This window comes from Podarcis tiliguerta (assembly GCF_965153285.1).
Source record: "Podarcis tiliguerta genome assembly, chromosome: 3".
Lineage (NCBI taxonomy): Eukaryota > Metazoa > Chordata > Lepidosauria > Squamata > Lacertidae > Podarcis > Podarcis tiliguerta.
Window position 1 is genome coordinate 54,990,855 of NC_139536.1, and position 27,586 is coordinate 55,018,440.

A 27,586-nucleotide genomic window follows, 5' to 3' on the forward strand; every position below is an offset into this window, starting at 1 on the left:
CAATTAATCCGGGGAATTGTTACACAGGGTGTGTGCTCTACCGCCAAGGCCCTTGCCTATATTTACCCGGAAACAAGTGGTGCTGAGTAGACTTGCATAGGCTTGTGTTATTAGCTACTAAGACATTAAGCAGAAGTCCCAGATTCTGAAGAACACAAAATTCTCAGCATTTCTAAATTGCTCTATTTTGCCAAGTACTCAGCATAAGCTGGACAGTTTTGGATACACATATGTAAAATTTAAACTATCCACTGGTATTTGTACACCTTTTGGGCATGGCTTAAAAGAGATAGGTATCATATTCCCCCACCTTCAGTTCGTTGGTGTCAGCCAGTTTAGCTTTCAGGTCTGTATTTGTTTCTCTTGCTAAGGCAAGTTCATTCTGTAACCTGTCCACCTTTTTTTGTAGCTTTCTGACCATCAGGTTGGCATCATCTCTTTCCACAGCCAGGGCTGTGCGCACTTGCTTCTCTTCTTCTAGCTGTGCTATCTTTTGGCGCAAAAGTTTCATGTGTAGCTCTTTGCTGTCAAGCTGCTCTTTCTGAGTTCTCAGCTACATTGAAAAGTTAAAAAGCAGTGAACACACATACACACACCACAAAATCACACTTCACTGTGAAATGTAATGGTGAATATTTATTTATTTGCCACCTGCAGAAAACATGAATGCTAACATTTTTTGCAAATGTTAGTGGGATCTTTGAAGGGCAGATCAGGAGGTGGACACTGACTTGGGGGCAGTGGAGATTTGGGTGACTGAGTGGAATGTGTTACTGTTTTAGGATGTTTTCTGAGGGTTTGCGTCTTTCTGTTCTTCTTGGGGGACGGAGATTGCTTTTAAAACTAAGCTGCATTTAGGCAGCAAATCACTCAACAGAATGGCTGTTGTATGGTTGAGAAATGGGGCCACTAAAGCAATTGGGAATGACACTGTGTAGTGATGAAGAATTCTTACCTGGACACTACAAAAGAGATGACTGACCCCATAGACTACTCATAGAGGAAACCATATTTTTTGTCATACATGGTCCTAGTAATGATGTTCCCACTACCCGGAATCTCTAAGAACTGTAACCTCCTATCCCAAATTTCTGTCTTTTGCTTCTGCTCAAAGGTCTGTCAAAAGTGATGGGGAGGATTTTGCCAAAAAGCTCAAGGCAGCATACATGGTTGTCACTCTCCCCGATTTTTATACTCACAACAAATCTCTCTGATACTGATCTGACACTAACTGCTAGAGTGACTACCCCATGCAGGTCTAAATAATCAGGCGCTGCACTTTATTATGTTTTGAAAGGCGGTATTCTCAAATCTTGCTCCACTTTTCCTACCTTTCTTTGTAGATTGCGAGCCATGATCTTATTCTCAGTTAACGTGTCTCCTTCCAGTTTGATCAATTGGTCTGCACGAGCCAATACTGCATCCAACCTCATATCAAATCCAATATCCGCTGCCATTCTGTCAAGATTCATCTTTTCAGAAAGTTGATCCAGGAATTTAAGATACTTCAGAGAATGGGAAGAAATGCAGAAATAAATAAAAAGAGGCAACAAAAATACATTCAAAAAGGAAAAGTGCTTTCTTTTTCCCTAGTAGGTACTTTGATAATGTAATTATTTCTATACATAACTGGTGGAATTCAGGCAGGGTTTGTGTGCACAAAACAGGGTCTGCTTGGGCATAGGAAGACTTTATATCAAGACAGATTATTGGTCCATCTAGCTCAGCAGTTCTGAGCTGGCAGCAGTTCTCCAGGGTTTCACCTGGGGGATGTTCCCAGTCCTATTTGGAGATGTTCGGCATTGAACCAGGGACCTTCTGCATGCAAAGCAGATGTTGTACCACTGAGCTACAGTTCTTCCATATCTTCCCACTGGGCCAGGCGGCAAAAGGCCCTGAACCACTCAGAAAGGCTATGCTGGATGACATCGTGGACATGCAATGGTGGTGGAGAAAAACTGCTTCTTTGCCATCTTCACACCACAGGGTAGGTTCAATAATGTTTCTTACGTTTCATTGGACTTGCCATAATTGGCATTTTAAGCTAGTTAGCAGTCACATAAACATAGCCACTTTTCTTTAATAAGTGTACCGGATGATCTAGCAATAACTTCCCCTGAATTCCATATTGATTTTTATCAGCATGGCTTCCCCCAAACACTCAGCCACCAGGGTCATATTACTTCAGCAAACATCCAGTTGAACGACCCATTCCCTCCCAGAGCCACAGTCACAGAATCATCTAGCAGGTGGGAAAAAATGTTGGATTTTGACCAAGCTGTCACTCCCCTGATTCATATGAGAAAATGACCTCCTGCAGACAGTTCTCTCTCAACCCCAGGAAAGTCATTTAAAAAGCAACATGTCCTAAATGTGTGTTTCTCACAGTAGGTGGTTTTGAAACTGGGGCCAAGGTTAGCTGGAAGGAGCCTGCATAACATGACCTATAAAGCAAATTAGCTAAGAGGCAATATGTGCAGGAAAGATCAGTTTTGCAAAGAAAAAGAAACAAAGAACAGCTTGCAGGGATACATATTAGATTAAGCTACCGTATCAGAATTATTAAACGCAGAAATTGAATTTATTTTCCCGTTGTTCCCATTTATGCTATCACACCAATCATGTATATAGCACATTTTTAATGTTCAAATCAGAAAGCAAACAACAAGGGCTGTTCAGAATAATGAGGGCCATTGGTGTGTACCAAAAGCAACCCCCCTCCAAATAAATGTAAGTCTTTTAAGGTGCTACAAAGCTCTTTTGTGTATTTGCTGTAACAGACTACTATGACTACATCTCTGGAGCCAAATTAACCAAGATGGGAAACTGCATCCTCTTGCAGATCCTAAGAAATGCACTGGATTTCTTTTCAAGCTTTGCTCCTAAAATTAGCTTAGGCAGTTTGTCAGTAACTCTTCAATCTCATATTAAATATATTGTTTAATTTTCCTGTTTCCCAACTTCTGGGCAGTTCCTAGAGAGCTTTACATAGTCGGTTTCCTTTAGAGTAGGGATGGGGAACCTCTCCAGATGCTCCACAGCCAGCATCACCAGCAGTGAGGGATGGTGAACGTTGTGGTCCAGCAACATCTGGAAGACCACAGGTTCCCCATCCCTAATTTAGAGGTCCAACTCCTTAAGATTCTTGATTTAATAATGTGTACAACTTTTACATTACTAGGATATTGCAGGTTGTAGGTACGGAAACAGTCAGGCAGCAAGCAGTGCTAATCTAAACTCCCAAGCACCCCATGAAACCTCAGCCACTTTTCTCAGCTAGCTTTGAAACTCAAAACTAACTCCTTTTTCTCTGGACAAATGTAAAAGTTATCCTTTGTGGGTCCTGGCAGTACTCTGCAAGTACAATATAATACAGTCGAAAAACCTTGAGCAGCAGTGGTCAGTTACATGAGTTATTCTGATGACTGGAAATGGTCAAGCTTACTGAAAGACTTTCTCATTCATCAGAAGATGTTTATAATAATATGATCGAACCAGCATATTGGAACATGAATTCTGTTGCATTTGGGGCTCTCTCTCTCTAGCTACCCTTGTGCACATACTATGAATAGAAGCTATTACTTTTTGTTTCTCAAGCTTCAAAGCATCTCGTATCACGTCCCCAGATACCAGCTCCGCTTCCAGACACATCAATTGATCGTGAAGTGTCTCAGATTTGTTTTCTGCTTTTCTGGTCCTCTGCAAGACTTCCTGGTGTGATACAGCCTGAGTCTCCAGTGCCTCAGTCAGTTTAGCTATTTGGCTTTCAAGCTGGGATACCATCTAAGGGGGGCGGGAGGAGAAAGCAAACTAAAGTCAGAGGCTGAGCTTGAAACTAAACTGTGGTGCAAGAGAGGCATTGCCAAACTTTCAGAAATAGATTACACAACAAATAAGCATATGACAACTAGCTATTTGTTATTTATTCAAATACAGTGTTAAAATGCTATTTCAAGCCTGAGATTGTTTGCCAACCAGCTCTTAATTATGTATTTGATTACTTGATTGTAATACAGGTAGATGACATCTTATATTACCAATCAACCATCACTGAACCATCACTGGAATTTGCAGTTCATGTGAGGCTTATAGATCAGGCTTCCTCAGACTTGGCCCTCCAGATGTTTTTGGCCTACAACTCCCATGATCCCTAGCTAGCAGGCCCAGTGGTCAGGGATGATGGGAATTGTAGTCTCAAAACATCGGGAGGGCCGAGTTTGAGGAAGCCTGTTATAGATTGTGCCAGGCTGATTCAGTGTGCCAAGAACGTACAAAACTTAACTAATGGGGATCTGTCTACATGGACAGAAGTCCTTCTCAGAAACAAAAGGCTGGGTGCGGCGGGGGATGAGAGACAGATAGAAGACTAATAGGCTTTGGGCCACAGTTTGTGGCAGGCAAGCTGGACAATGAACTAGGCTTCAAATTGGACAGATAGCCAGAGAAAATAAACAAAGGCTGGTCTGACAACAAAATCCCATTCCATCATTGGCAGGCAGACCTGGGCCAGTAGACCACATACCAATAAAATATGACAGGCCATAGTGTGAGAAGCCAGTAAGACCATGCTCTGCCGAAATACCCAGGAACAAGGGTGTGGTCTATTAAATTGTATAACTTAAAAGCAGCTGAGGCATGAGGCAAGCAATAGATTAACTTTTGGAATGAACTACTTAATATATTTTAAAAACATATTTGACATTAAAACAGGAATGCTTTTAAGACATGCATTTTGCGCCGACTTAAAACAAAAAACCTAAAACCAGGGTAGCCAAAGCCAAAAAAGCAGACTAAACCCTATTATGCAAGCCCGTATAAATGATTAAAATGTGTTTTAACTGTTAACTTTACAAATCTTCCATTAGACTCTTATAATTAAGAGTATTAGATTCCACTCACCACATTAATAGGATGGTTTAAATTTAATTGTACTTCTCTGTAGTGGCTTAGGTATTTATTTGTACAGTTTTAGCTCCATTTAAATTGTGTTAAATTGTGTTCCTGATTAGCAGATGTAAACCTCGTGTTTGCAAGCTGGCCTGATTTTGCAAGCATTTATGCGCACAACTTTTCCACTGCCCGCTTCAGCACTTAAAGATTGCAACATTTCAAATACAAACGAGTTGTGTTACCCGAGACTGAGGCACACAGGGTAAAGGTTGTATATAAATGCTATGAAACGCAAACAGCAACAAAGAGATGCAAACAAGTGAGCCGCACAGTTGAAAACATCAAGCCAAGCAATAATAAGGCACAAACCAAGCCAGCTGTTCCTAATGGAAAGATGGAAAAACCTGGCAATCCACCACCCAACCAGAGAATGTGGGTCGTTCCCCCCCCCCTTAGGGCCATTATGTAAAGAGATAGGGCAATGGAGGAATCTCGTTCAAATAACAGTCTGAACAAGGGCACAAAGTAAATGACAAAAGTCTTGTAGCAAATTTAGTTAAAGCAATTAAAAATTAATGCTGTAACTTTTTAGTTTTGGTTAACAGGACAGTAGGGAAAAAAATCATATGCCAGCTTCCTGTGAGACTTAGTGAAGGCTAGAGATCAGGCAGGGTAACATCCTTGCAGCTTCCCATTGGCTCTCTGACTGTAGCCTAATGTAGCAAAATGGATTTGGTTATTGATTTTTTTTTGGTGAGGAATGATGAAAGAATTGAAGCTTTGAGGCTCATCTAAACAAAGTGACAGCAGCAGTGGGGTGTTATTTGTTCTCTACTTCCAGCACAATAATACAACCCGCCCAGGGTGCAGGCGTTATGAGATACCACAAGAAGATTATTATATCATTTTAACCTTCTCAAAAATATAGAACCACATAGTTTCCAAAGCTTCCACACGCTACTTGACTTTACCACCATTGCATTTCACGGTGAAGTGTGATTTTGTGGTGTGTGTATGTGTGTTCACTGCTTTTTAACTTTTCAATGTAGTTGAGAACTCAGAAAGAGCAGCTTGACAGCAAAGAGCTACACATGAAACTTTTGCGCCAGAAGATAGCACAGATCAATAAAAATGATCAGTTTCACTTTTTGGAGGCCTGTCCATCTGTATATTGTGCAAGGCTGCTTTTCATTGTTAAAATTTCACTGAACTGGAACTCAGTGACTGAGCAGAACTGTGTATATTGATGATATAATTTCATTTCATTTCAATTTATTGCTAGTGGGAGATCTCAGAGTGAAATCACAAATCAAGTAATAATAGCAATACTGAATTTTATCAACAACTTTTGCTCCTCCTGTGACTTATTTTTTAATTTATTATGGGTCTCCATATTAATCTTTATAGCTGTCACAGCAGAATCCTACTCAGAAGTAAATCCCATTGACTTCAGCCTTGCACTGCAGTGTATACCCACTTACTTGAGAGAAAGAGTCACTGAAATTAATGAAACTTACATCTGAGTAGTATATCATGTGGTGCAGCACCCAAAGTGAAAATTTGCTTATTGTAAGACTTTCCGACTTTCCAGTTGAAAATGCATTGAGTTAAAATAACAGTATCAGCACCAGTTGTGACTGGTGTTTTATTCAGCCAATCCAGGAAACAACTTAGCTTCCATGTTTTTGCACTAAGGGTGGAGAAGCTTTTCGACTCTTCAGGGGTGCTGTATATTGGGATATCTGTTGGACACTGCATGTCCACAGTGGCCAGGAGTAAAAAATTGGTGTCGTCCACATGTACCGCACCCCTAATACATGCACACACATCCATCAATTCATTCTCTCTCTCTGTGGCTTGAAAACCACTTCTGATGACACTGCAGAGGGAGGTGCAAGCTGTACAGGGAGGCCCTGCAGGCCACACCCTTGCTTTATACTAACTGAAGTTTCTGAGTAGCCTTATACATTGTGTTAGACTTAGGTGGAGGTTACCAGTGCATAGTTATCTATGGCTGAGAAAAGTGCCAATGGCAAGTTGATTGTGAAAAGCACCAGTGGGGAGTTCACTGAGGAATCTGGCAAATTAGCTGAAGCACCAAGGTGTCTTGAAGGTTGGCTGGGTTTGGTTTTCCAGAAGGATTCTGAGCCCATGGCTCATGAATGCTGAAAAAGTGGGCTTGGCAGAAACATTTGGGGCTACCACAGAAAGTAGGGTGCATACTTGTCCATATAGAAATGGCCACTCTCAGTGAAAGCAAAGATGGAAAAGTACTGAGTGGATTTGCTGAAGAAAACTTAGCCTTAGACAAGCACATAGTACAGATTTGTCCTGCTTACACGGCCCCAGAATGATGTCTGTCAATAAGGAAGAGTGCACTTCAGCCCCTGGAGAGTTCCTATTTGAAGGTCAGGAACTGAGATAACAGTGTCAGAAAAGACTTGAGCATACTCCAAACTTGTTTTTCTAAGGGAAGTGCTATCAGGTTTTTTGGCTGGAGTGCAGATACACTTATACTTGATCGATCATCTTCTGGCCTCTTCAAAAAAAGGAAAAAAGAAAAAAGAGTGTAAAATCAAATCTAGTGTGCAGTGTTTAGGTGCAAGGCTCAAACAATATATATTTTTAAACCCACAGAAATTCTAGGGTTTGCTGTTAAATATGTTATCTAATATTTTTGCCTATATTCCAACAATTCATTGAGATAGGCGAGGTGGTAGAAGTGAGGCTTTGAGGCCCACATTTTAAAATAGCTAGTGTAGGACGGTGGACAGATGGACAGGCCTCCAAAAAGTGAAACTGATCATTTTTATTCCTTATAACTCACCTGACAGACTTAAAATTTTGCCCATAATTTGCCTGTTTCATTTAAAATGCCGCACATGAAGTCTTCAAAGACAGGGAAGAGTGGGCTCTGGAAGTTTTGTCAACAGTTATAGAACCAATTCTTATCAGTAATGAACGGGAATTTAAGAGACCAAACAAAAATATAAGATAATGATGAAAAAAGAGAATGATTTAGTATTGCGGTGGGATATGCTGTTGCAACTTGAAATCCGACAGGGTTCATATATTCTGCAAAAGCCTTGTGATCTGGCAAAGCTCTGAACATCTAATGCTGTAATTCATGCATGCACATGCTTTCATCATGAGTTTACATATCAAAATTCTCATGCAACAGAAAGGCCACAGGGCATAAATAATTGTATGTGCATAGATCGTTTTCCACCAGAGGACTTTTCTTCATTCTACTACTACGATTTTTGAAGGCAGCCTCCATCCATGCCACTACTATGAGTGCCTGTTTGCAGCTCTGCCTCTCCCTAGTTAGATTCTTCGTATTTAGATCATCTTCCCTGCAATGGAAGAGAGGAAGGCTCTCTATTGTCAGGGAAAGTAGGCTCTGCGCCATACACCCAGGCTGGCCAAATATGTTCAGGCTGGCCAAATTGAAATGTTTAGGGCAGCAGCACTACTGCCAAAAAATGCATTCTCTGTGGACCTGTGGTCAGGGAAAGGATTGGATCAGCTTTGATTTAATTGGACATGCTTCTGATATGGGGCTCTGGGATTGTCTGCAAAGTACCCGTGCTTATTTTCCGGGATGATGAGGCAGATGCTGTGGTGCTTAAACTCCAAAGCTGAAAGGCTTAGATTTGTTTTGTTTCTTGTTGTTTTGCAAAGGGTCTATGCAGAACAAGGCAGCCAACATGTGCAAGGTTCCAATTCACACAGAAAATAAGCTACAGAAAATCAAGCATCTCAAGCAATCACAGTAGACATCCACATACTGTTTTTTTGCTCTCCTCCATGCGGATCATTTCTCGAATTTTTTCTACAATGTCCTCCTCAGATCGGCTGGCTATAATGCAGCTGCTTCCAAGCAGGGTGATGATTTGCTCTTTAAAGGCATTGTGCAGACGCTTTTCAGCCCTGACCTCTTCCATGCTTGCTTTCAGGTTCTCTTCTTTCTCATGGCAACCTTTCTTTAGGTGGCTCACTTCTTCCTGCGAGACTTCCCAAGCCCTTTGACTTGCAGCCAGTCTCTCTTGGAGGGTTCTGATCTCCCTCTCGAGGCTCTGGTTAGCTGCCGTGGTGCTGCTCAGATCCTAAATAAAAGCCACAGCAATCATATTGTAGCCCCAATTTTCCTTTTCTATATTAATGCACAAAGTTTGCAGATTCTGCATTCAGGGTAATCAACATGAAGTTTAGGGGCCATGTCCACCGCTCACCGTACTTTCCCCTTTGAACAACCATGATAGGACAATAAAGCACAGCACAAGCTAGGAGAAGGGAATATTTGGGGATGAGGACCTGGGCTTGCTTGTCCTACTCTATGCCATTCATAGAAGTCTAGATTACATACTAAGAAGAAGAAGAAGAAGAAGAAGAAGAAGAAGAAGAAGAAGAAGAAGAAGAAGAAGAAGAAGAAGAAAAAGAAGAAGAAGAAGAAAATATTCTTATATTTCATAAAATGATGTAGTCCCACCTATAAATCACTAGATGACACTTACTTTTAATCCCTTTAAGATTCTTGCATACTTATGAGGATTCTCTGTCCCATCACAAACTCTCCATATCAGCTCAGAATGGCCTTCTGTGCACAGACGATGCTTTGGAGAGGCACTGTTGCGGTAGAGTCTAAAATTTAAGCAAGCGCCGCGCACGCACACGCGCACACACACACACACACACACACACACAAAGTGCTTGGTTCTCATTCATAGAATGTGCTTCCAAAACTCACTGCCTCAGAGAAAAAATACTGGCAAAGCAAAATTTTGGTGATATTTAATGAAACGCTGTGGGAGTTTGGCAATAAAAACATTAGATGCTTGTGGACACAGAAACAAACTGTTTAAATTAGATGCAATCTATAAAAACAGCAATGGCTATTAATCCTACAAGTTTAATGCACCTTGTGATTAACAACTGGGAATAGGAAATACTTTTATTCTATGCAAAGTGCAAGAATTAGACAACCAGCTGAGTGCATGTTGAAAGGGTGTTCTTTTTTTTATGACTGGTTCTGGTTCTGGATGCCAAATGGGAAGCGGAATGCTAGATTTGAAGGGTCAAGTTTATTTCCCTAATTATCCCAACTCTAAGAATAGATTCTTTATAAGAAGAATGAGAAGTGTTAAGTGCATACTTGTCACCACTCAAGCCTACTCTAATTGGAGACGTCACATTCAACAAAATCTGCCTTTGTATATTTTGGCATCCTTCCATTTAATTTAATTTTCCTGCTACTTTTCTTAAAAGATCTTGGTGGGGAGGAATCTAATCCAGTGCCAAGAATTAAATTACTGATATTACAGAAAATTGAGGAAACAATTTCAGATTGCAATATTATTTCAACAAATGCACTCTTTCCTCATCGCAGGTGCAGCACAACATCGTTTAGAAACAAAGAGAAACAAATGGACAGATTCTTCCAAACACTCCTGTGAGTAACAGAAAATGTTGCTATTCATATGCAAGGCCCAGAAAGCAGCCACGTCCCTCACACATGTTGGCGCATGTGGGGCACAGAGACTTTTCCCTATATGTAAAACTCATACAGAAAAGAAAGTTATAATCTGTGGTGCACTCTTTCATATTGGGGCAATGAAGGACAAAATTAAGGTCAAATTACAATGATATTGGTTAGGATTCAGCTTAATTTGAAATCTCTAAAGAAAAACAGGATGATTACAATCAGCCATCCTGCATTTAATGAGAGAAAAACAAACATTCCAGATTACATTTGTTTCATTCTTTGATGAAGAACTGCGGACAGTTCTTGGCACTGTAATTCAAAGAGTATACCAGAGAGGAAAGAATTCAAAGAGAAGAACAGCCGATAAGAAGCCTGAAAGAAACATCATCTGAGGAAGGACTGAAGGAGCTTGGTGTGCCTATCCTAGAGATTTTCAAGCATTTTGTAAAAGATGCAAGAAAGGAAGCAACAAAAAACTGTTTTTCAGAACCATGGAGGTGGGGAGGTTTAAGAGGGGACGACAAGCAAAAGCGATGACAGGGAAACTGATTTAGATCAAACCATTAGGAAACGTTTCCCAACTACAGAAGAAAGTTAACAGAAAGCTGTGCCATTTTCTGGTTTTCAGGGAGACTAGAGAGGCAAACATCCATTGCAGGAGAAAGAATCAAAATGGGGAACCCTTCTGCATTTTGTGGGTAGTGTCCAACAGCTTCCATCCACTGCAGAATGTGTCAGTGCAATCAGGCAAAGAGGAATTTTTCAGTTATTCCCTCCTCTCTGCAGACCCCTGTGCCCCTAGCAGATGTAGGGGAGGCACAGGGGGCTTCAGAGGAAACAACAATTTGCCAAAAATTGCCTCCCACCCCAGTTCTGTTGATGAATTCTTTCTGTTTTCTGCTGGATACTACCTTATGGGTTTCAGAGCTAAAATCCATAATGCTCAAAAAGGCAAGGAAAGCAGAGATATCCTAGCATCCATGTTTACTGCATGCAGTGATATACATACTGGCAAGAAAGTATACAAGCTACTTTACAGGAAAGCACCTTACAGCAAAATTCACCAATTCTCAAAAAGTGACCCACACTTTCAAGTTATAATGTGATCTCCTACTTCAGAACAGCCTTCTAATCCTAGCCTATCCAGTGCTAAGGAGTAAGTTTTCTTTTACTAATTTCAAACTTCAGTTAACTATTTTGTAGCACCCGTTATTAATTATAACTCAGACAGCAGCCTTTGCCTAACAAGCAATATGTTCATTTGTTTGTGGCACAGCTTTTCTGCTTGTGACGTGAATTAATTATCCACAGTTAAGTGCATTTAGCACAGTAAACACACAGTACACAGCTCACAGGATCCAGTAGCTTAACAGTGAACTTGAAAGAGCAGAAACACTCTGGTCCTTCTTGACTTTACTTCCAAACTAGAAAACTATTGTTACTGCAAACCATGTCCCTTTTCGTTCGTGCAATGGTCCATTTGAATACTATAAACCTATAGTTTGCCAAATATCAGGAATGAAAACTCAGTTCAAACTATGATTTACAATCCTACTTGGTGGGTGAACTGTGATTTACATAAAGCATAGGTTGCTTGGCTTGGATGGAATGCCAAACTATGGCTTGCTATTAAACCGGAAGTGAAATGGCAAATTAATGTTTGTACAAGCACATTTGCAAGCAGTATTTATTTATTATAAAAATTTCTATAACACTCTTCTATGGAAGATTCCATAGAGTTATGTGAACTGACCCTTGAAAATGCTTTTAGAGAAACTAGATATTAATTCAATACAATGTAAAAGGGAAGGGGGGAGTGATAGTACCGCCTTTGAGGTTGGAACAGGTCTCTGTATTAAAAAAAAAGATTGTTTTTTAAATATATGTCCCAAGGAGCAACTGAAGATGTATAAATTACTTCAAGTTCCTTTTTGACAAAGTTTTCAGATACTCTGGGGTAAAAAATCCCAAGGAAACAGAATTATTTTTTATAACTTGAATTTTTGTCCCCTATTTAAACAAAGAAAAAGTGACATTGGCAAATGGTCTAAATGGCAGCTATCTACCCTCTGTCCAAATGTAAATTGTTCCTAAATTATTATTCTTGTTTCAGGTTCTTCCCATGACACTTCATCTGGTCAAAGCTGTTACAATGATCTTGTATTTTTAAAAAGAGACCAAAATTTGCAATGACATTATACAAAACCAGATAAAGGGGGGTGGCGCTCCTTTATTTAAAGCTATACTGCACAGTGTTTCACACACACCAATTAGCCTTTATCATGATGAAGGCAAGAAAATATCAGTTGAAGATGGAAGAAGATATGTTGAATCAAGTTCCATTATCAAGTTTCACCCAGTTTCAATTCTTTAAAAAGTCATTGTTGCTGTCTTGACTGTTTTAATGGTTTTCTTATTTTTTAATAGTTTTAAAAATTGTTCTTACCTGCCCCAAAATCACGTATGATGAAGAGTGGGATCTTATAGGTGAGTGGCTTGAATGCAAGTGTTCAAAACAACTGATATATTAAGATCTGATCATGTTTCCAGTATCTCATGAAATAAAACGAAATGTTAATATTTGACAGATAAGTCACTGCTGTATTCTCCATTGTGGTTTTGGCAGGCAGTCTATGCTTACAAAACAGACTTTCCAAAGGGCCATATTCCTTCCTTTACAACAATTCCTAAGTGCACCACAGTTCCTGTAAACATGTGTGACATCTATGCTGAACATTTTAAAAGGGCTTGAATTGAGTGACATAACTGTACAAGAGATCTGGGAAGTTCCATGACCACTAACCCCGAAAGCAGTGTTCTTACTTCAATCCAAATCATTTATCAAATGTGTTCTATGATTTCATAAGTTGTATGACTGACCACATCCCTTAATAAAGAACATATTTGTTCCTCTAAGTACTATCACCAACAGTATAGAAGTTTTGGGACTGTATTGAGTTCAGCTGAGATGTGATCTGATGCGTGCCTTGTGTCTTTTGACAGAATCTATGTTTTCTGGAAAGCCAATATCCCACAAAGGTCTTGTTGTTATGCAAGTTAAATGTGACCGAGTTCCATTGTTTACCATTAAAGTTTTCAGACAAAACATAAGTTTAACTTTATATTTTGATGTACTCCTGAAGTGTTTTCAACAAGATTCATGTGACATGTTTATTGTTCCTTTTAAAAAAAGCATTAACTCATTTAATGATGCATTTTAAAAGCATTTACCCATTTAAGATCTATTAGATAAATCAGCCTTTAATTTAAGCCAGATCAGCTGAGTGACTCATGATCTTTTCTCTTTGCTCACCTTCTCATATCTAATGCTTGCCTGAACATCTGTTTCAGTAACTCTTGAACTCTTCCTGCACTGAGAACCACTACAACTTTGTGCGGACAACCACATTTGCTTACCTTATTACCATTACATGACCGGTTGCTTGAATGGCTTCTGGATTAAAATCCAGTAGCTACAGGTGTCCTTTGTAGCTGTAGTCAACCAGTTTGGGGTTTTTGTATCTGACTCAAAAAAATCAAACCGAGGCACCCCTGTTCTCAATGACCCATACAGAGATGGAGACCAGAGGCAGGAAAATAATTCCCATCTGGAACCTGTGCATATGTTTGTGGGTGTGTGCTTACTTCAATGTAACAGCTGCCCCTGATTACAGTTGCTTGTTTAGCAGGAGAATTCAGAAACTTATCAATTTTTAAATGTCATCTGGCAGCTCTTTCACTGTAAGACGGAAGCTGCAAAGAATCAGGGACACCTGCAGTTGGTATATGCTAAAACAAAGAAATGTCTGTGTCCTTAAGTACAAAGTTTTTAAAAACAAATGGACAGTGTGAGGGGGTCTGATCTGGATTGGAACCCAAGTATGGAGAGTAGGGAAGCTTCAACTTAATTTCTCCTGCTATGTTCCTGATCTGAATTTGGATCAAGAACAAGGGTTAAAGAGTTAAAGCCCCTCTAGGATTCCAACTTTCCTAAGGAAAAAACTCCCATTCACATCAATGAGACTTTTTCTCGCCACATGGAAATCAGGCATGGGGCTCCAAGTTCAGATAGGGACCATTGTGAAGTGCAAAGGGTTAAAGCCCTATATGACAATTTCTCTGTTAAAAATGCTTGCACTTGTCTAGTTTGATTCTAAGAAAACATTTTGTCACATATACTTCTCTCTCCATCCCCAAACTTGCGACAAGTGACCACATAGCTCTCTTCAAAGTACTGTAAGCCTTTGCATAAAGACTCAATGCCCCACAACAGAAAAATGAAAAAGACTTACATTACTTAACTTTTCCATGTCTTGACAGCAGGATGCTACCTGCCTCTGTTCTTTGCTCAGTTCTGAGACGAGCCTCATGATGGTTTCTCTATTTGCTTTTGACTCCATGTCATGAACATTTGTGGTCTCCTGGAGTGTGGCAATCTGTCTTTTTAGTACTTTATTTTCTTCGTGCATGTCACTGATCTGGAAGCATGGAAGCTAGTTAAAAGTGGTTATTTAACACTCTTCCCTCCCCCTCCCTGGTTTATGCACATTTAAATACTCTTGCTTATCAAATTATAATTATTTGCTTTTAAACTAAAGCCATGATTCAATCACAGTTAAACTCTTTCAAGTAATACAAATGCTTTCGGCCATAACCTAAACAACCTTACAGCTCTGCGCTATTGCTATTCCGTGGGTCTCACAACATAGATATGTACACTTTACTGGGTCACATCTCACACATCCTAAAGAATAACCATTTCTGGATAAGTACGAAGCATTGCTTTGATCAGGTATGCTATATCCACTCGCTGGGTTTACTACCATAATTACATCCCTTTTCAAGGTTGACAGTTTCTCTACCTCTTGGGCATTGAGCTGTAAAGCAAGGCTAAATGTGTGGTGGTGGTGAATATGGAAGAACCTGTCTTATGTCAAGAAACGTTGCAAGGAGCTTGCTTAGGGCCAACCACCTACAAAATGCTAGATTGTGCTCTATGGCATTGCTCAGGCCTTAGGTCTTTTGCTGCTTTCATTATTACCATACATATTAACCACTGGAATACCTTTACCACTGGCTTGTTTCAGGGGGACAGGATTGTTTGGGGTCCATTTGGCTATCAGAATTATATTACCTTGGAAATGTGCTTAGCAGGCTATAGTAGGCTCCTTGTGAATGCCTGGGAAAAGGAAGAGCTATCATTAAGGTAATAAGGGGTATGCAGTAGAATTGTGGCAGAAGGTGGACATACCAGGTAAGGGGAAGACGCAGCTGGTTCTTCTGGTCAATCATTCAGTTTCAATAACACTCTGTGGTCCCACAAATCACAGAGATGCTGCTTTTAAATGTCAGATCAGTTAAAGGGTAAAACAGCAGCTATTTGTGATTTAATATGAAAATAACATGCCAATCTGGCATGTAAAACATGGCTAGATGGAGAGGAACAATTGAGAAGCTCTTGATGTGTCCACTAGTTTTCCAGATGTAACCTCAAACTCAATGTGGGCGGGAAGAAGGGGTTGCTATTATCATTAAGGATTCCATCTCCCTTCCCCAGATATCCCTTTCAGCAATCTGCCCGTTTTGAATGCCTGTACCTAATGCTGGGCTCTTGAAACAGGACTGGGATTCTCCAAGGGATTTTCTGAACTAGGCCTGTGGCCCTGGATAAGGAAATGAGCTTGACCTTCCAATATGAATCTGGATCCATGCCTGCATTTTTTTCAGAACCATGTCCTTTCTTGCAAAGTATGCTTTCCTGCTCTGGCACGTCCATTGTTGAATATTTTTGGTTTCAGACTTTCTCCTCCTCAAAACCCCTACGACGCTATGTATGTCACACTTTCTCATTAGACTCTTCAATCATCTGCACATGACATGGTAAAAAATGGGAACTCTGGGTTCGGTGTGGTATACATACAAATGTGGCTATGTCTCAAATTATTATATAAAACATAAACCTTTGAGAGCAGCATTTCCTGTGGCTCTTCTTTCTCTATTATGCTCATGTCAAAGAAATGACAAAGGTGTGCAATGAATTCATTATGCACCCTGCTGGCCTTAGAGGCTTGGGTCTTGCTCTCTTCGGACTCATTCAAATAGGTTCTAAAAAGATATAAAACAAAACAAAAAAAAAACAGCTTATATGATGGACACAAAACAAAGAACATTTTTACATCAACACAGTGGAAACTTCAGCTGGTGCAGAATTCAGCAGCCAGGCTGCTCTCTGGGACAAGACAGTTTGAGCATACTGCACTAATCCTGGCCCAACTGCACTGGCTGCTCGTTAGTTTCTGGCTTTGACCAATAAAGCCTTAAACAGCTCAGGACCTCAAGGACCGCCTCTCTCCAAAGGAACTAACCTGCACCCTGTGTTAATCATCTAAGGCCCTTCTTTATGTGCCCACTCCCTAAGAGGCCTGAAAGGTGGCAACACGAGAACGGGCCTTTTCTGTAGTGGCTCCCTGCTTGTGGAATGCTCTCTTCAGGGAGGCTTCACGGATGTCACCCTGAACAACTTGCAGGAAAAGTGGGATGTAAATGTAATTAAACTAAACCAAATCAAAATTCCAGTTCTAAAACATCTGCCCTCCATCGGAAATCAGGTCACAAACTATACTCAATAGGAGTCTAGGTCAAACTCCATAGTGCATTTACAAAGGTTTTTACATCATACCTCCCTATCTCTAGGCACCAAAGAAACAGGATAAAACCAACAAGCTACTAAGATCTAGTTACAAGCTTCATATATCAGGGGAATGCTGTGGATGTGGCATATCTTGATTTCAGTAAGGTTTTTGACCAAGTCCCCATGATAGTCACCTAAAACAATTACCCAAAAAGCTAGTGTTATTAAGCCTATTAGCTCTCACATACAAGCTCTCATCTTCCAACTGACCACAGAAACTAAAAAAAGTCAGTGGAAAATACATGTGCTTCCCCAACTTTGTGCCCTCCAGATGTTTTCCAATATAACTTCTACCAGGCTCCAGCCAGCAAAGTGTGGTCCAAAACATCTGGAGAGTAGCAGGTTGGGAAAGGCTGCTCTAGGGCAATTATTTTAGGTTAAGATGTCAGTTTGTTTGATGTCATTACCTGACTTTACTTTCCAGTTCACTGGTTTTCTCTTTCAGTTCCAAATTCTCCTGGAGAATGGCCTGGGCTTTCAAGTCTGTTTGTTTTTTAGAAAAGGCAATTGTTCCAGATTCCTTCTCAATCTCCTGGAGTCTGCTTTGCATGGAGAGGAGTAGAGAAGATTGCCTAGCATCATTCTCCTTATAGCTTTCAACGTCAGCCTTCAGTTCCTGAACAGATACTTCTTTAGAGGCTATTTTGGATTTAAGATCTTGAAGCTATAAACAGAAATGGATCATGAAATGCAGGCATGCAAGGAAAATCTCAATATGACCCAGTGCATATTTTAACCATTTTCAAGTATCAGGAGAGGGGGGCATAAGTTAATTACTTGTTATTAAGTTATTATCTTAATTACTGCATTTCTTCCTTCCCAGGACAGTTTTAAATTTGCCTGTTCACTTAAATTTGTTTTAATGTCTTGCATCAGTGTATTAAATTTAACCAGCAGGGTGGACTGCGCGTGAAAAGAACAAGCCTGATACAACCCTATGCACATGAATTTGAGAGCAAGGACTACTGAAATCTGTGCCTTTCACTTCTTAGTAAATGTGCATAGGATTCGTTTGAAAGTACCATATGGAAGAAATATTTTACCCCACTATATCAATCAGGGCATGTTAAGTAGACCAAGTTTCTTCAAATACATTTTCTTTGCAAAACATGCCCCAAATGAACTACTACTACAGATTAGTTTTATAGCACCTTCTTGCCCCTAAAAACGCTTCTGGGCAAGCAACACAACATAATAAATCTTCCATGTCTGAGTATCAATGTGAGGCTCTGCCTCCCCTCACACTTTTTTGGGGGGGGGGGGTGTGCTTCTTTCAGTATTTAAATCTTTCTTTAAAATTACTATGACGCTAGCCACTTCCCAAACTTCTGACAAAGGAAGATGATTTTAGCAAAGATTGTTATTCTTATTTCACATGGAACTCATAAATGGAAGCCATCCTGCCTCATCAACATTACTTTTTCTGTATTATCTGAACAATGATTTTAAATTTTTTAAAAAATCACATAAATTAGTTATTCAAGCTAAGATATGGTTACGGAACAGCAATTTGAGTCCTTAAAGAACAATTCTCAATTTCCCAGTTAAAAGCTCATAGAGGAAGATGGAGTCAAAGTGTGAGTTGCAGAAATGAAATTAGCTACTCGGGGAAGGTTTTGCCTTCTACTCACAGCCACAGGACCTTCTCAAAGTGGCTCTCGCACCAAACTAGTTGAACCAAAGTGATTGACTGAATATAAAGTCAATGCTGCTTTATTTTGCAAATATCTGCTGAAACGTGTTCAGGATGAGGGTTTTAAACCAGATTATTAAACAGGAATAAAGAGAACCACTGCAGCATTTACACAGTTAAACTTTAATCTGCACAATAAATATAATGGAACTGCTATTAACAGAATTTATGGAAACAGGTGCTTGAAAAGCTTCAGGTTCACCATATGCTGAAGTGTGACATTTGCACTTCAAAATCGTGGGAACTATACTTAACATGCTAACAAGATGCAATAAGGAAAGAAAATCACTTTTCGCTCAAAAGTTAATTAAATGGATCTGGCAACAACAAATGTATTCACTTTTGCAACTATGTAATATGTTTTGTGTTTTCATGCTGTAAACAGCCCTGTGATATTTGGATGAAGGGCAGTAAAGTAATTAAGTGATTGATTGATTGATTGATTAAATTCAAAAGACTAGTAAACTATACCTCTTAAAGCAATAACCTACACCCATAATAAAAGAACAAGACAAAGGAACCAACTATTGAATGTGCTGGATTTTGCTACAACGTTAAAGTTTATGCATTAAAGCATATTCTCTTACATGTAATTAATGGACTGTCCATTAATTAAAAACAGAAAATGTGGAAAAAGCAAAAAAGTCTGCAGATTATTTTCTTATTTTGTCATGTGTGACCTACATTTACAATTTGATGGACAAATGCATCAGATTGACCTGCAGATCAAGTAAATTATACTGCTTACCCATGTATTGAAGAAGATTCACACTGCCACCCTCATTTCATGGACAGAAGTTGACTGGAATTGCAGCTGAGTCAACACTAGCAATGGGATTGTGTTCTCCACTGCACTTGAGGGCAGCAGGCTACATTAGGGGATGTATGATAAGCCTCTGGCACACATTCTCCAGCAGAGGAGAATGGCCAAGGGACTTGGGACCAGCTTGGGCAGAGAGACTGCTGCTGCCCACATCATCTGCCACCTAAGGTGATTGCCTCACTCTACTTAATGGTACCAGCCCAGTCCTAAAAAATGTCCTTAGAAGGTCCAGTCCACACATGATCACTTGAAAGTCGCTTCCACTACCTTCACAACCTTAAGACTAGAAAACCACCCTGAAATCTGAAAATTAGAGGATGAGAAATGCCAATTTTAGTGCTTAGGCCATGCAAATTGTAGAAGAACACCGTCGTGGATATAGCAAACACTGTACATGTGCTTATTCATGCACAGGGATGTCGCGGCACTCATGCTTCTTGCCTGAGAACAACTTCCTGAAGCCTGCAGTTTGCGTGCTGTGAATGGTTAGTTAGGCATGGCCAATACAAAGTCTTATTAACCAGGATAAACCATTTTAAAACAGGGAATGCCCTTTTTCTGAAAGCTCAGAGAGCAGCTGCCAGTCAGGGTAGACGATACTGAACTAGTTGGACCAATGCTTTGACACAGTATAAAGCACCTTCAGCTGTTCCTCTGCCATCTTGCTCGCATTCCATTCACTTCAGTAAGATTTAAGTAGTATGTGGGCTATAGGACTTGGATGGCTAAGCCAAGGGGAAACAAGACTAAGGTTATAGTCCAGTATCAGTCATTCTTACTGAACTCAGTGAAACTTCTGGTTTGTAGTCTAAGGCCTAAAAGAAAGTTTGGAGACTTCAGAGGAGACAAACCTCTGGGCACAAGCCAAATACACTAACCATGACCAGGATACCTGTAAAATGAGGCATTTATCAGCATGTACCATCTGGTAAGTGCAGCTCACTGGATGTTTTCTGTGGGTCAAGAAACATTTGTGATACAAAAAGGTTAAGAAACATTTTCATGTCAATTCCAAACTTACCTCTGCCTGGGAACATTCATACTTCACCAGGAGTGCTGCTAACTCACTACGAGCCGTTTCTGCTGCATTCCGATAGTGGCACAGCTGCTCTCGAGTAACAGGAACATCCGACAGAAAATAATTATGAGCTCCCTAGTGAAAATAGTATAGTCAGGGTCAAAGGCAAAGAATAAGAACTCCTTGTTTTCTTTTCTTCTGTTATTGCTTCACTTAGGATTGCAAAGGACCAATTTTAAAGACAGCTTTCCAAACGGGTGCATGACCTGGGCAAGAAAATCAACTGGGGGGAGTGCTGTCATGTTAATTTTCTTGGGCCTCTCAGGGACTTTCAATGCCATCAGCCATGGTAGAATTCTGGATTGCCTTGCCAGAGTGGAATTTGCAGCTAAAGTATTATGATGGCTATGATGGTTTCTGGAGGGATTGACCCAGGAAGTGGGGTTGAAAGGCCTCTGTTCTATATCATGGCTATTGGTCAATACTCAGCTTGCAAACTGGTGCTTGCAAATTGCTGTGAGCCAGGCTTTCCAGGTATTGCCAATCAGCTGATAAGAAGTGCCTGCAACCCTGTGGTCCAGCCACAACTTTGCCTGCCCTAATGGGTGATGCCATATATGACATCAGGTGTGCAGTGTGCACGGCAAGTTTGTGTGGCTAAGTCATAACAGCCTCATGGGTCAAAGTAGACATTCTATTAAAGTGGAAAGGTAGAATACAGTTTTTAAATGAATACATGTTTGGATTTTTATTTTTTTGGCTGACACAGTACTCAGGATGTTGGTGGTATTTTGTAGTTTTGTACATTTCTCTTGCTGTACCAGAATCCTGAATGTTGTTTCTATAGTCTGAGAACAGCTGGCAACAGTTATCCCCCAAAGCCCAATTATCTTAAATAAAAGCAAGGATTTGTGAAAGTGAGAACAATCAAATACGTGCCTTCCAAATATGCTTCTAACATGACATCTGGGTAACTGTTGCATTGTTTATTTGAATAAAATTAAACCTAATGTGTTTTTGGAGCAGAATTGTATTTAACGCTATGAAGAAAAGATAAACAGTACAACTATGATTTGAGGTTTAAGGAAGGCTGGGGTTAATCTTTATGTGTATAAATAATCAGACAAAGGCATCTAAACAAATTTCAGCTAACCATTCAGACGGCTCAACATGCATTCAAGAGAATGTGAGTAGAAGCCCCATGTAAACATTCCCTGCTCAATACAGTGAAGGCTGGGAACTAAACTAACATGGTGATATTCATGGGGACGGAGCATGCCTGCCTGCCTCTGCCCCCACCTCCCCAAATACCCACAGATACAGTGTTTGCCTGAACACACCTTGTGTCTTGGCTTCAATTTGTCTACACTCTGGACTGAATGAAAAATAGAAACCTAAACCTTCCAGTGCTTTTATTTCAGGCTTCTTTTCTGCAATTTGTCCGCTTGTTGTAGGCAACAAGGAATTCTGTGCTGGTAAATGAGTGGGATGGCAGAAGAGGGACAGATTGTTCTGTTCTTCCTCCCTTCTTTCCGCTACTCCTTGCAACATTTTGGTTTCCGTGATGACCACACCAAAGGGAACCCCCTTTCTCTGCTGCTAGCTTGCATGGAAGAAACAAGCCTCATTTCCATTCTGGTTCCAGTCCAGAAGAGAAGGCTTTCAGTCTTTTCCAGACAACATGGAAATTATGAGACTCTTAGGTTGACAAAATAAGGTGCAGGCTAGTAACTTTTGTGGGCTTATTTACAAGGATGTTCTGTACTCAAATGGTATGATGCTCACAGACCCAGGAAGGGGTTCATGTTTCATATTGTTATGGCTTAAATATTGTTGATTATTCCTTTAAGCACCTCATCTGAGAGGTTTTTACGCCATAATCACTGCTTTCCCCCATTATTGTATACTCTCCAACTAGCACAAGGTCAAATAACATAGTCTAAAAGCCAGCAGTAAACTTAAGAAAATCATCTCAGTTGAACCATTCAAATCCTTTCTGAAGGCCAGAACTAATGTGACTGAGTTCCAGAGATTAGGGGCCATCACTGAAAAGGTCCTGTCTTTATTACCTACTAGGTACACCTGGCATGTGAGTTGTATTTTGTTGCATTAGAAAAACACAACAAACAGTACTGGATGGGATGGGGGGTAATGGCTGTTAGATTATGTTTAGCAAGGCTCCTAGGCCTTTAAAAGCTGTATATTAAGAAATTGTACAGCACCTAGATTGTTTCTGGTGCTTGGCAAATTTTTATACATTACTATTTTTGTTTGTTTGTTTGTTTGTTTAAAGCAGCTCCTGCTGTTTTAGTTGTTATTTGTAGGTTGTATTATTTCACCAACAAATGAGTTTTTCCCAAACGTGAAGTGTTGGCCTGTCTGTTGAATTTCTGCACAGATGGTCACTAAAGTATATACAATTAAAAGGTTACTGTAATCAGATAATATTTTAGCAATCGTAAATCCACTGAGATCCAAGAAACAGGCTGCATAAAATAAAGCTGGGAAAAATGCACAAAGCAAATACCTTTTGCTCATTTCTGTTCTAAACTGCTGGATGACTGGGCATCAAAAACCAGGTAAAGTAATGAGGTAGTGGTTTCCTCTGCTCTACGTCCATATGAAATGCTATAGTAAAAGCGGCCGAGAGACAAGAACAACCACTCCGAACTGATCCATGTGCCTAGACTGTGTGTCAGAATAGCTTTGGAACTACAGAGCCTAACACATCCCATCCACTATGTGCTCAACCATCTCCTGTGTTTGCAGTTCCAGTCAGGCAGCAAACCCAGGATATTTATGGAGCCTAGCATATATGGGTGGTTTAAAAGTTACAAAGGCGAAAGCAGAGCATGCCTCCCAATCTATTATACTAACTGTCCTCACAAGATCTAGGTAGCATCCCTGCAACATGTGGCTGAGAACACGCCCACCAGCTTCCCCCATTGTGCAACAACCATTGCGTCAACCTTATATAATCATCTTAAATGTGATATGTGATTTTTGGATATTTCTGTTTCCCTTTAGTCTATGTGCAAGGAAAAACAGACCTTGACATGTTCTGCTGGGTTGGATCTATAAATCAGATATATTCATTTATTTTGGACTCTAATAATGTCTCCATCTTCTTGGGATTACGCTTTACTGGCAATCTGTTTAAAATAAAGCATACAGCTTTGCCTACATGTTATTCATAGACACATTACTCCACACCAAAAACATTTAAAGAGAGAGAGAGAGAAGGGATGGGAAAATTAAAGTTCAATCGGGGATAGGGAAAGAAATACAGAATAAAAATAAGTTTTAAAAAGAAAATATTTCTGTGATTTATTTTTTACCGAAATCTGGATGATAAGCAGCTGAAATGCAAACAAAAGAAGAGTCTTGCTTGGATGCCCGCTGTGTCTTTGAAATTCCAAAAGTTACAAAGCACAGATTTATGACCACAGGCAAAATTGCTTTCATCATACACAGAGTTTGCAAATTGCTTTTCTGGCAGCAAAAGCTCAGTGGTTTTTTATGGAGAGTTTCAGAACCTAACAGATCGATTGGGTCATCAAAGGAAATATTACCTTACTGATGACCAGTAACCTTCAGGTTGACCAGTTTTATACTTGCATATCCCAAAAGCAACCCACAGAAGAGAAGAGTTTTATGAAATGGACAGGTAATAAATGCAAGTAAAACCGCACCAAATGGTGAGCAGATGGTTACACTTGTCCTGGATCCCACCCCTGTCCCAATAGGTTAGCCACTTTCCTACAGAAAAATAATGTCCATTAAGAGAGGAAGTAGCCTGCTCTGCATGTAGATACCTCATATGTAAACGGATAAGTTTTTGACGATCAACTGATAAATACATTCTGTTAAATAAATAAATAAAAATGTATGACATTCACACATTTCATGCCATATATTTTAAGTTAAGTAGCTACAATTGACTGCAACAAAAGAAACACACGTGATCTGCATGCAAGGTACATGTCACCTTCTAAACACAAGGGCTTTCCATGCAGCAAACATATATGCCTAAAAATAAGGTGCTCACAGAGTTATTTTATGTTGATTGTTTGTACACTTTACAAAATCACATCAGCCTAGGAGCCAACCACGCAAACACACCCTTAGGATTTAGAATATAATCGGTGATTTTAGAATATAATCAGTATTGAATCAGTGTGCGGTAGTGGTTAGAGTGCTGGTCCGGGGACTGGGAGACCAGGGTTCAAATTCCCATTCAGCTATGTAGCTCATTGGATGAGCTTGGGCCAGCCACTGTTTCTCAGCCTAAGCTACCTCATAGGGTTATTGTTGAGATTAAATAAGACGGGGGAGAACCATAAATGTCACCTTGAGCTCCTTAGAGGAAAAGTAGGTTTAAAATGTAATAAATAAGGAATGTTGTGGCAACAGTGTACAAGAAAACAGGTCCCTGTCCTGAAGAGCTAACAATTTAAAATTTGACAACGGGGAGGTTATGCCAAAGGCTTAATAGGAAACCGTTACTTGCTACTAGAAGGTGCAGATGAGGAGCTTAATTTGTCTACTATAAAATAATAACAAATCCTATAAAAGGCCTTGCCTTTGTAGAGGAAGGGAGCCTGAAAAAAGAAGAAAGAACAGAGATAAGTAGTTGCTCACTGGCAAAAAAAAAAGTGGATTGGTTGTTTTTGTCTGGCTGCTACTGTTATAAAAAATGTATAAAGATGTTTGTTTTTTTGCTGTAACTGAACAATAGATCCAATAAATCAATATGCTCAATTTTGCAATTGTTGCATGTTTATGAATCCAGGACTGCTGGTAATTATCTGGATATAGAGAAAAACAACACCAAATGTCAATCCAGAATCTTGACATGAAGGGTGCTTTCAAACAAGGAATTTCCCCATGGAAATCTGATGTGGTTACATTCACACAAACTCATATTTATGTTGCATCCCATCATGGTTTGGTATCAATGAAGAGAGAGCTATAAATCCTGTGGGTGGGTAGGCGGGTAGACGGACAAACAAACAAACAAACAAACAAACAGAACAATCCACTTCCATGACTGTCATCCATTTTAGGTATTTCACTCTCCTACCTCCATATTCCAAGATTATGCTCCCACTTTATTCCTGGGCTTGCATTACATGTGCACTGAGAATATGTTATTACAAAAGTACCCAGTGCTTTGTGGGACCCCTTCAGGAGAAGAAAAGGCTAAGGAGTATACCCTACAAATATGTGGAGTGCAGTCCCTAAGGTGGTTGGATGATGTGGGATATTTCTTTTTAGAGGATGCAATTGCAGTTCTAATTTTAATTATAAATATCAATGAGTTTGCAGTATACACTATTATTATGGACTCTACAGAAAAAGGTTAGCATAAGTTAAAGTGAACATATGAAAACCACAAAGTGACTTGTCTCCATATGTTATGTGGAGACTGGGTATTACATTACAGGTGTTGTAACTATATGCAGTGTAAGTGTAGTGCAAATAAAATGCTACACATGAAATCTTAGTCTTTTGCCCCATCATCTGGAAAGGTCCTATGAGAAACTTGAGCAACAATCTTCCTGGGTTTCTCTGAACTTTAGATCAAAGCCTTGAGTTGGATGAAAGATAAAGAACTGAAAAGAGGAAAACCTTGGATAAATACTCCCTCTTGCAGCATTTTACAAGAAACAGTTTAGTCCTTGAATTAGGAAAGATAAGCTTTAATAACCAAGCTGTACCTAAGTATAATTGAAACAATAATCTTTAGTGCTTTATACCATACAAGGCACACTGCAGCTGTGCTCTATGAAATGAAACAGCAAATGAAATGGATTGATCTGCTACCAGACCTTGAGAACTGACACAGAACAATTCTTTTTAGGGAGGGCCTTCCCTTTTGCTGCTTCCAAAACTTTTACTAGTAGTTAGCTTTCTTGTCCAAGAAAAATACAAATGAAGCAAGTTATACTGAACAGGTACTGAGTGGTCAGACAAGTTGATGATGTGTGGGTTTCTTCCAACAAGAGAGGAACACAAACGGAAGACTAAGACAACATTCAGTCACCCATTCACATTAGTGACATAATATGTAAGCTAGTAAAACAGGGACCATACACAGAGTAACTCCTTCATGGAGCTACAATTTCCAGAGTTCCATAGGCATGAAGATTGACTGTTAAACCACTTTGGGATAGGGAACTACGGGTCTCCTAACAGCCGTCAGCATCTTGAACAAACGACAGTTCCCAGCATTCTTTGGAGGAAGCCATGACTGTTAAAGTGGTAACAGTGCTTTATATGATGGGGTGGATGTGGTAATAGATCTTTACAGCAGCTGTATTCATAGTTTACAAACAAAACCATGTTACATTGCTCACATTATTGAGTCCAATATAACTTGTGAACTAAGGCTGAGTACACACAATATACTAAAAGCACATCTCCCCCAAAGAATCCTGGGAGCTAATGTTTACCCCTCATAGATCTACAATCCGTAGGACCCTTAACAAACAGCAGTACTCAGGATTCTTGGGAGATGCTTATTTGTATAGTGTGTACTTAGCCTAACTCTCAGAATTTCTGTAGAACACGTTTTGCTCTAAAAAACCCGAAAGACATCTGGCATCTTCGGTCACAGGTCTCAAGCGGCAAGTTTAGGAAAGACCTTTGCCCAGAACCCTAGGCAACCACTTTTTTTATTTTTTTTAAAAGGATGCTTGCAATTTGATACTGATGAGAAATAAAAAGATATAGAATTCTCCTATATAGTAATTTACCCAACAAGCATTACAAAATACAGCGTAAAATTATACAGTGGTACCTTGGGTTAGAACTTAATTTGTTCTGGAGGTCCGTTCTTAACCTGAAACTATTCTTAACCTGATTAACTGTTCTTAATCTTTAGCTAATGGGGCCTCCCGCTGTTGCCATGCCGCTGCTGTGCGATTTCTGTTCTCATCCTGAAGCAAAGTTCTTAACCTGAGGTACTATTTCTGGGTTAGCAG

At 39.9% G+C, this 27,586-nt stretch overlaps 1 protein-coding gene across 1 annotated transcript in view; it reads right to left on the reverse strand.

Moving 5' to 3' along the window:
- The window catches only part of LOC310673745 (coiled-coil domain-containing protein 170-like), a 58,789-nt gene that overhangs the window by 6,172 nt on the left and 25,031 nt on the right, over nucleotides 1–27,586 (reverse strand). The window contains exons 10-17 of the mRNA XM_083432336.1: nucleotides 20,604–20,735; nucleotides 17,474–17,730; nucleotides 16,336–16,480; nucleotides 14,668–14,853; nucleotides 8,682–8,999; nucleotides 3,583–3,783; nucleotides 1,332–1,505; nucleotides 311–553 (exon numbers count right to left, since the gene is read on the reverse strand). Coding sequence (XP_083288462.1) covers nucleotides 311–553; nucleotides 1,332–1,505; nucleotides 3,583–3,783; nucleotides 8,682–8,999; nucleotides 14,668–14,853; nucleotides 16,336–16,480; nucleotides 17,474–17,730; nucleotides 20,604–20,735 — 1,656 coding nt within the window. The remainder of the gene's footprint in view (nucleotides 1–310; nucleotides 554–1,331; nucleotides 1,506–3,582; nucleotides 3,784–8,681; nucleotides 9,000–14,667; nucleotides 14,854–16,335; nucleotides 16,481–17,473; nucleotides 17,731–20,603; nucleotides 20,736–27,586) is intronic.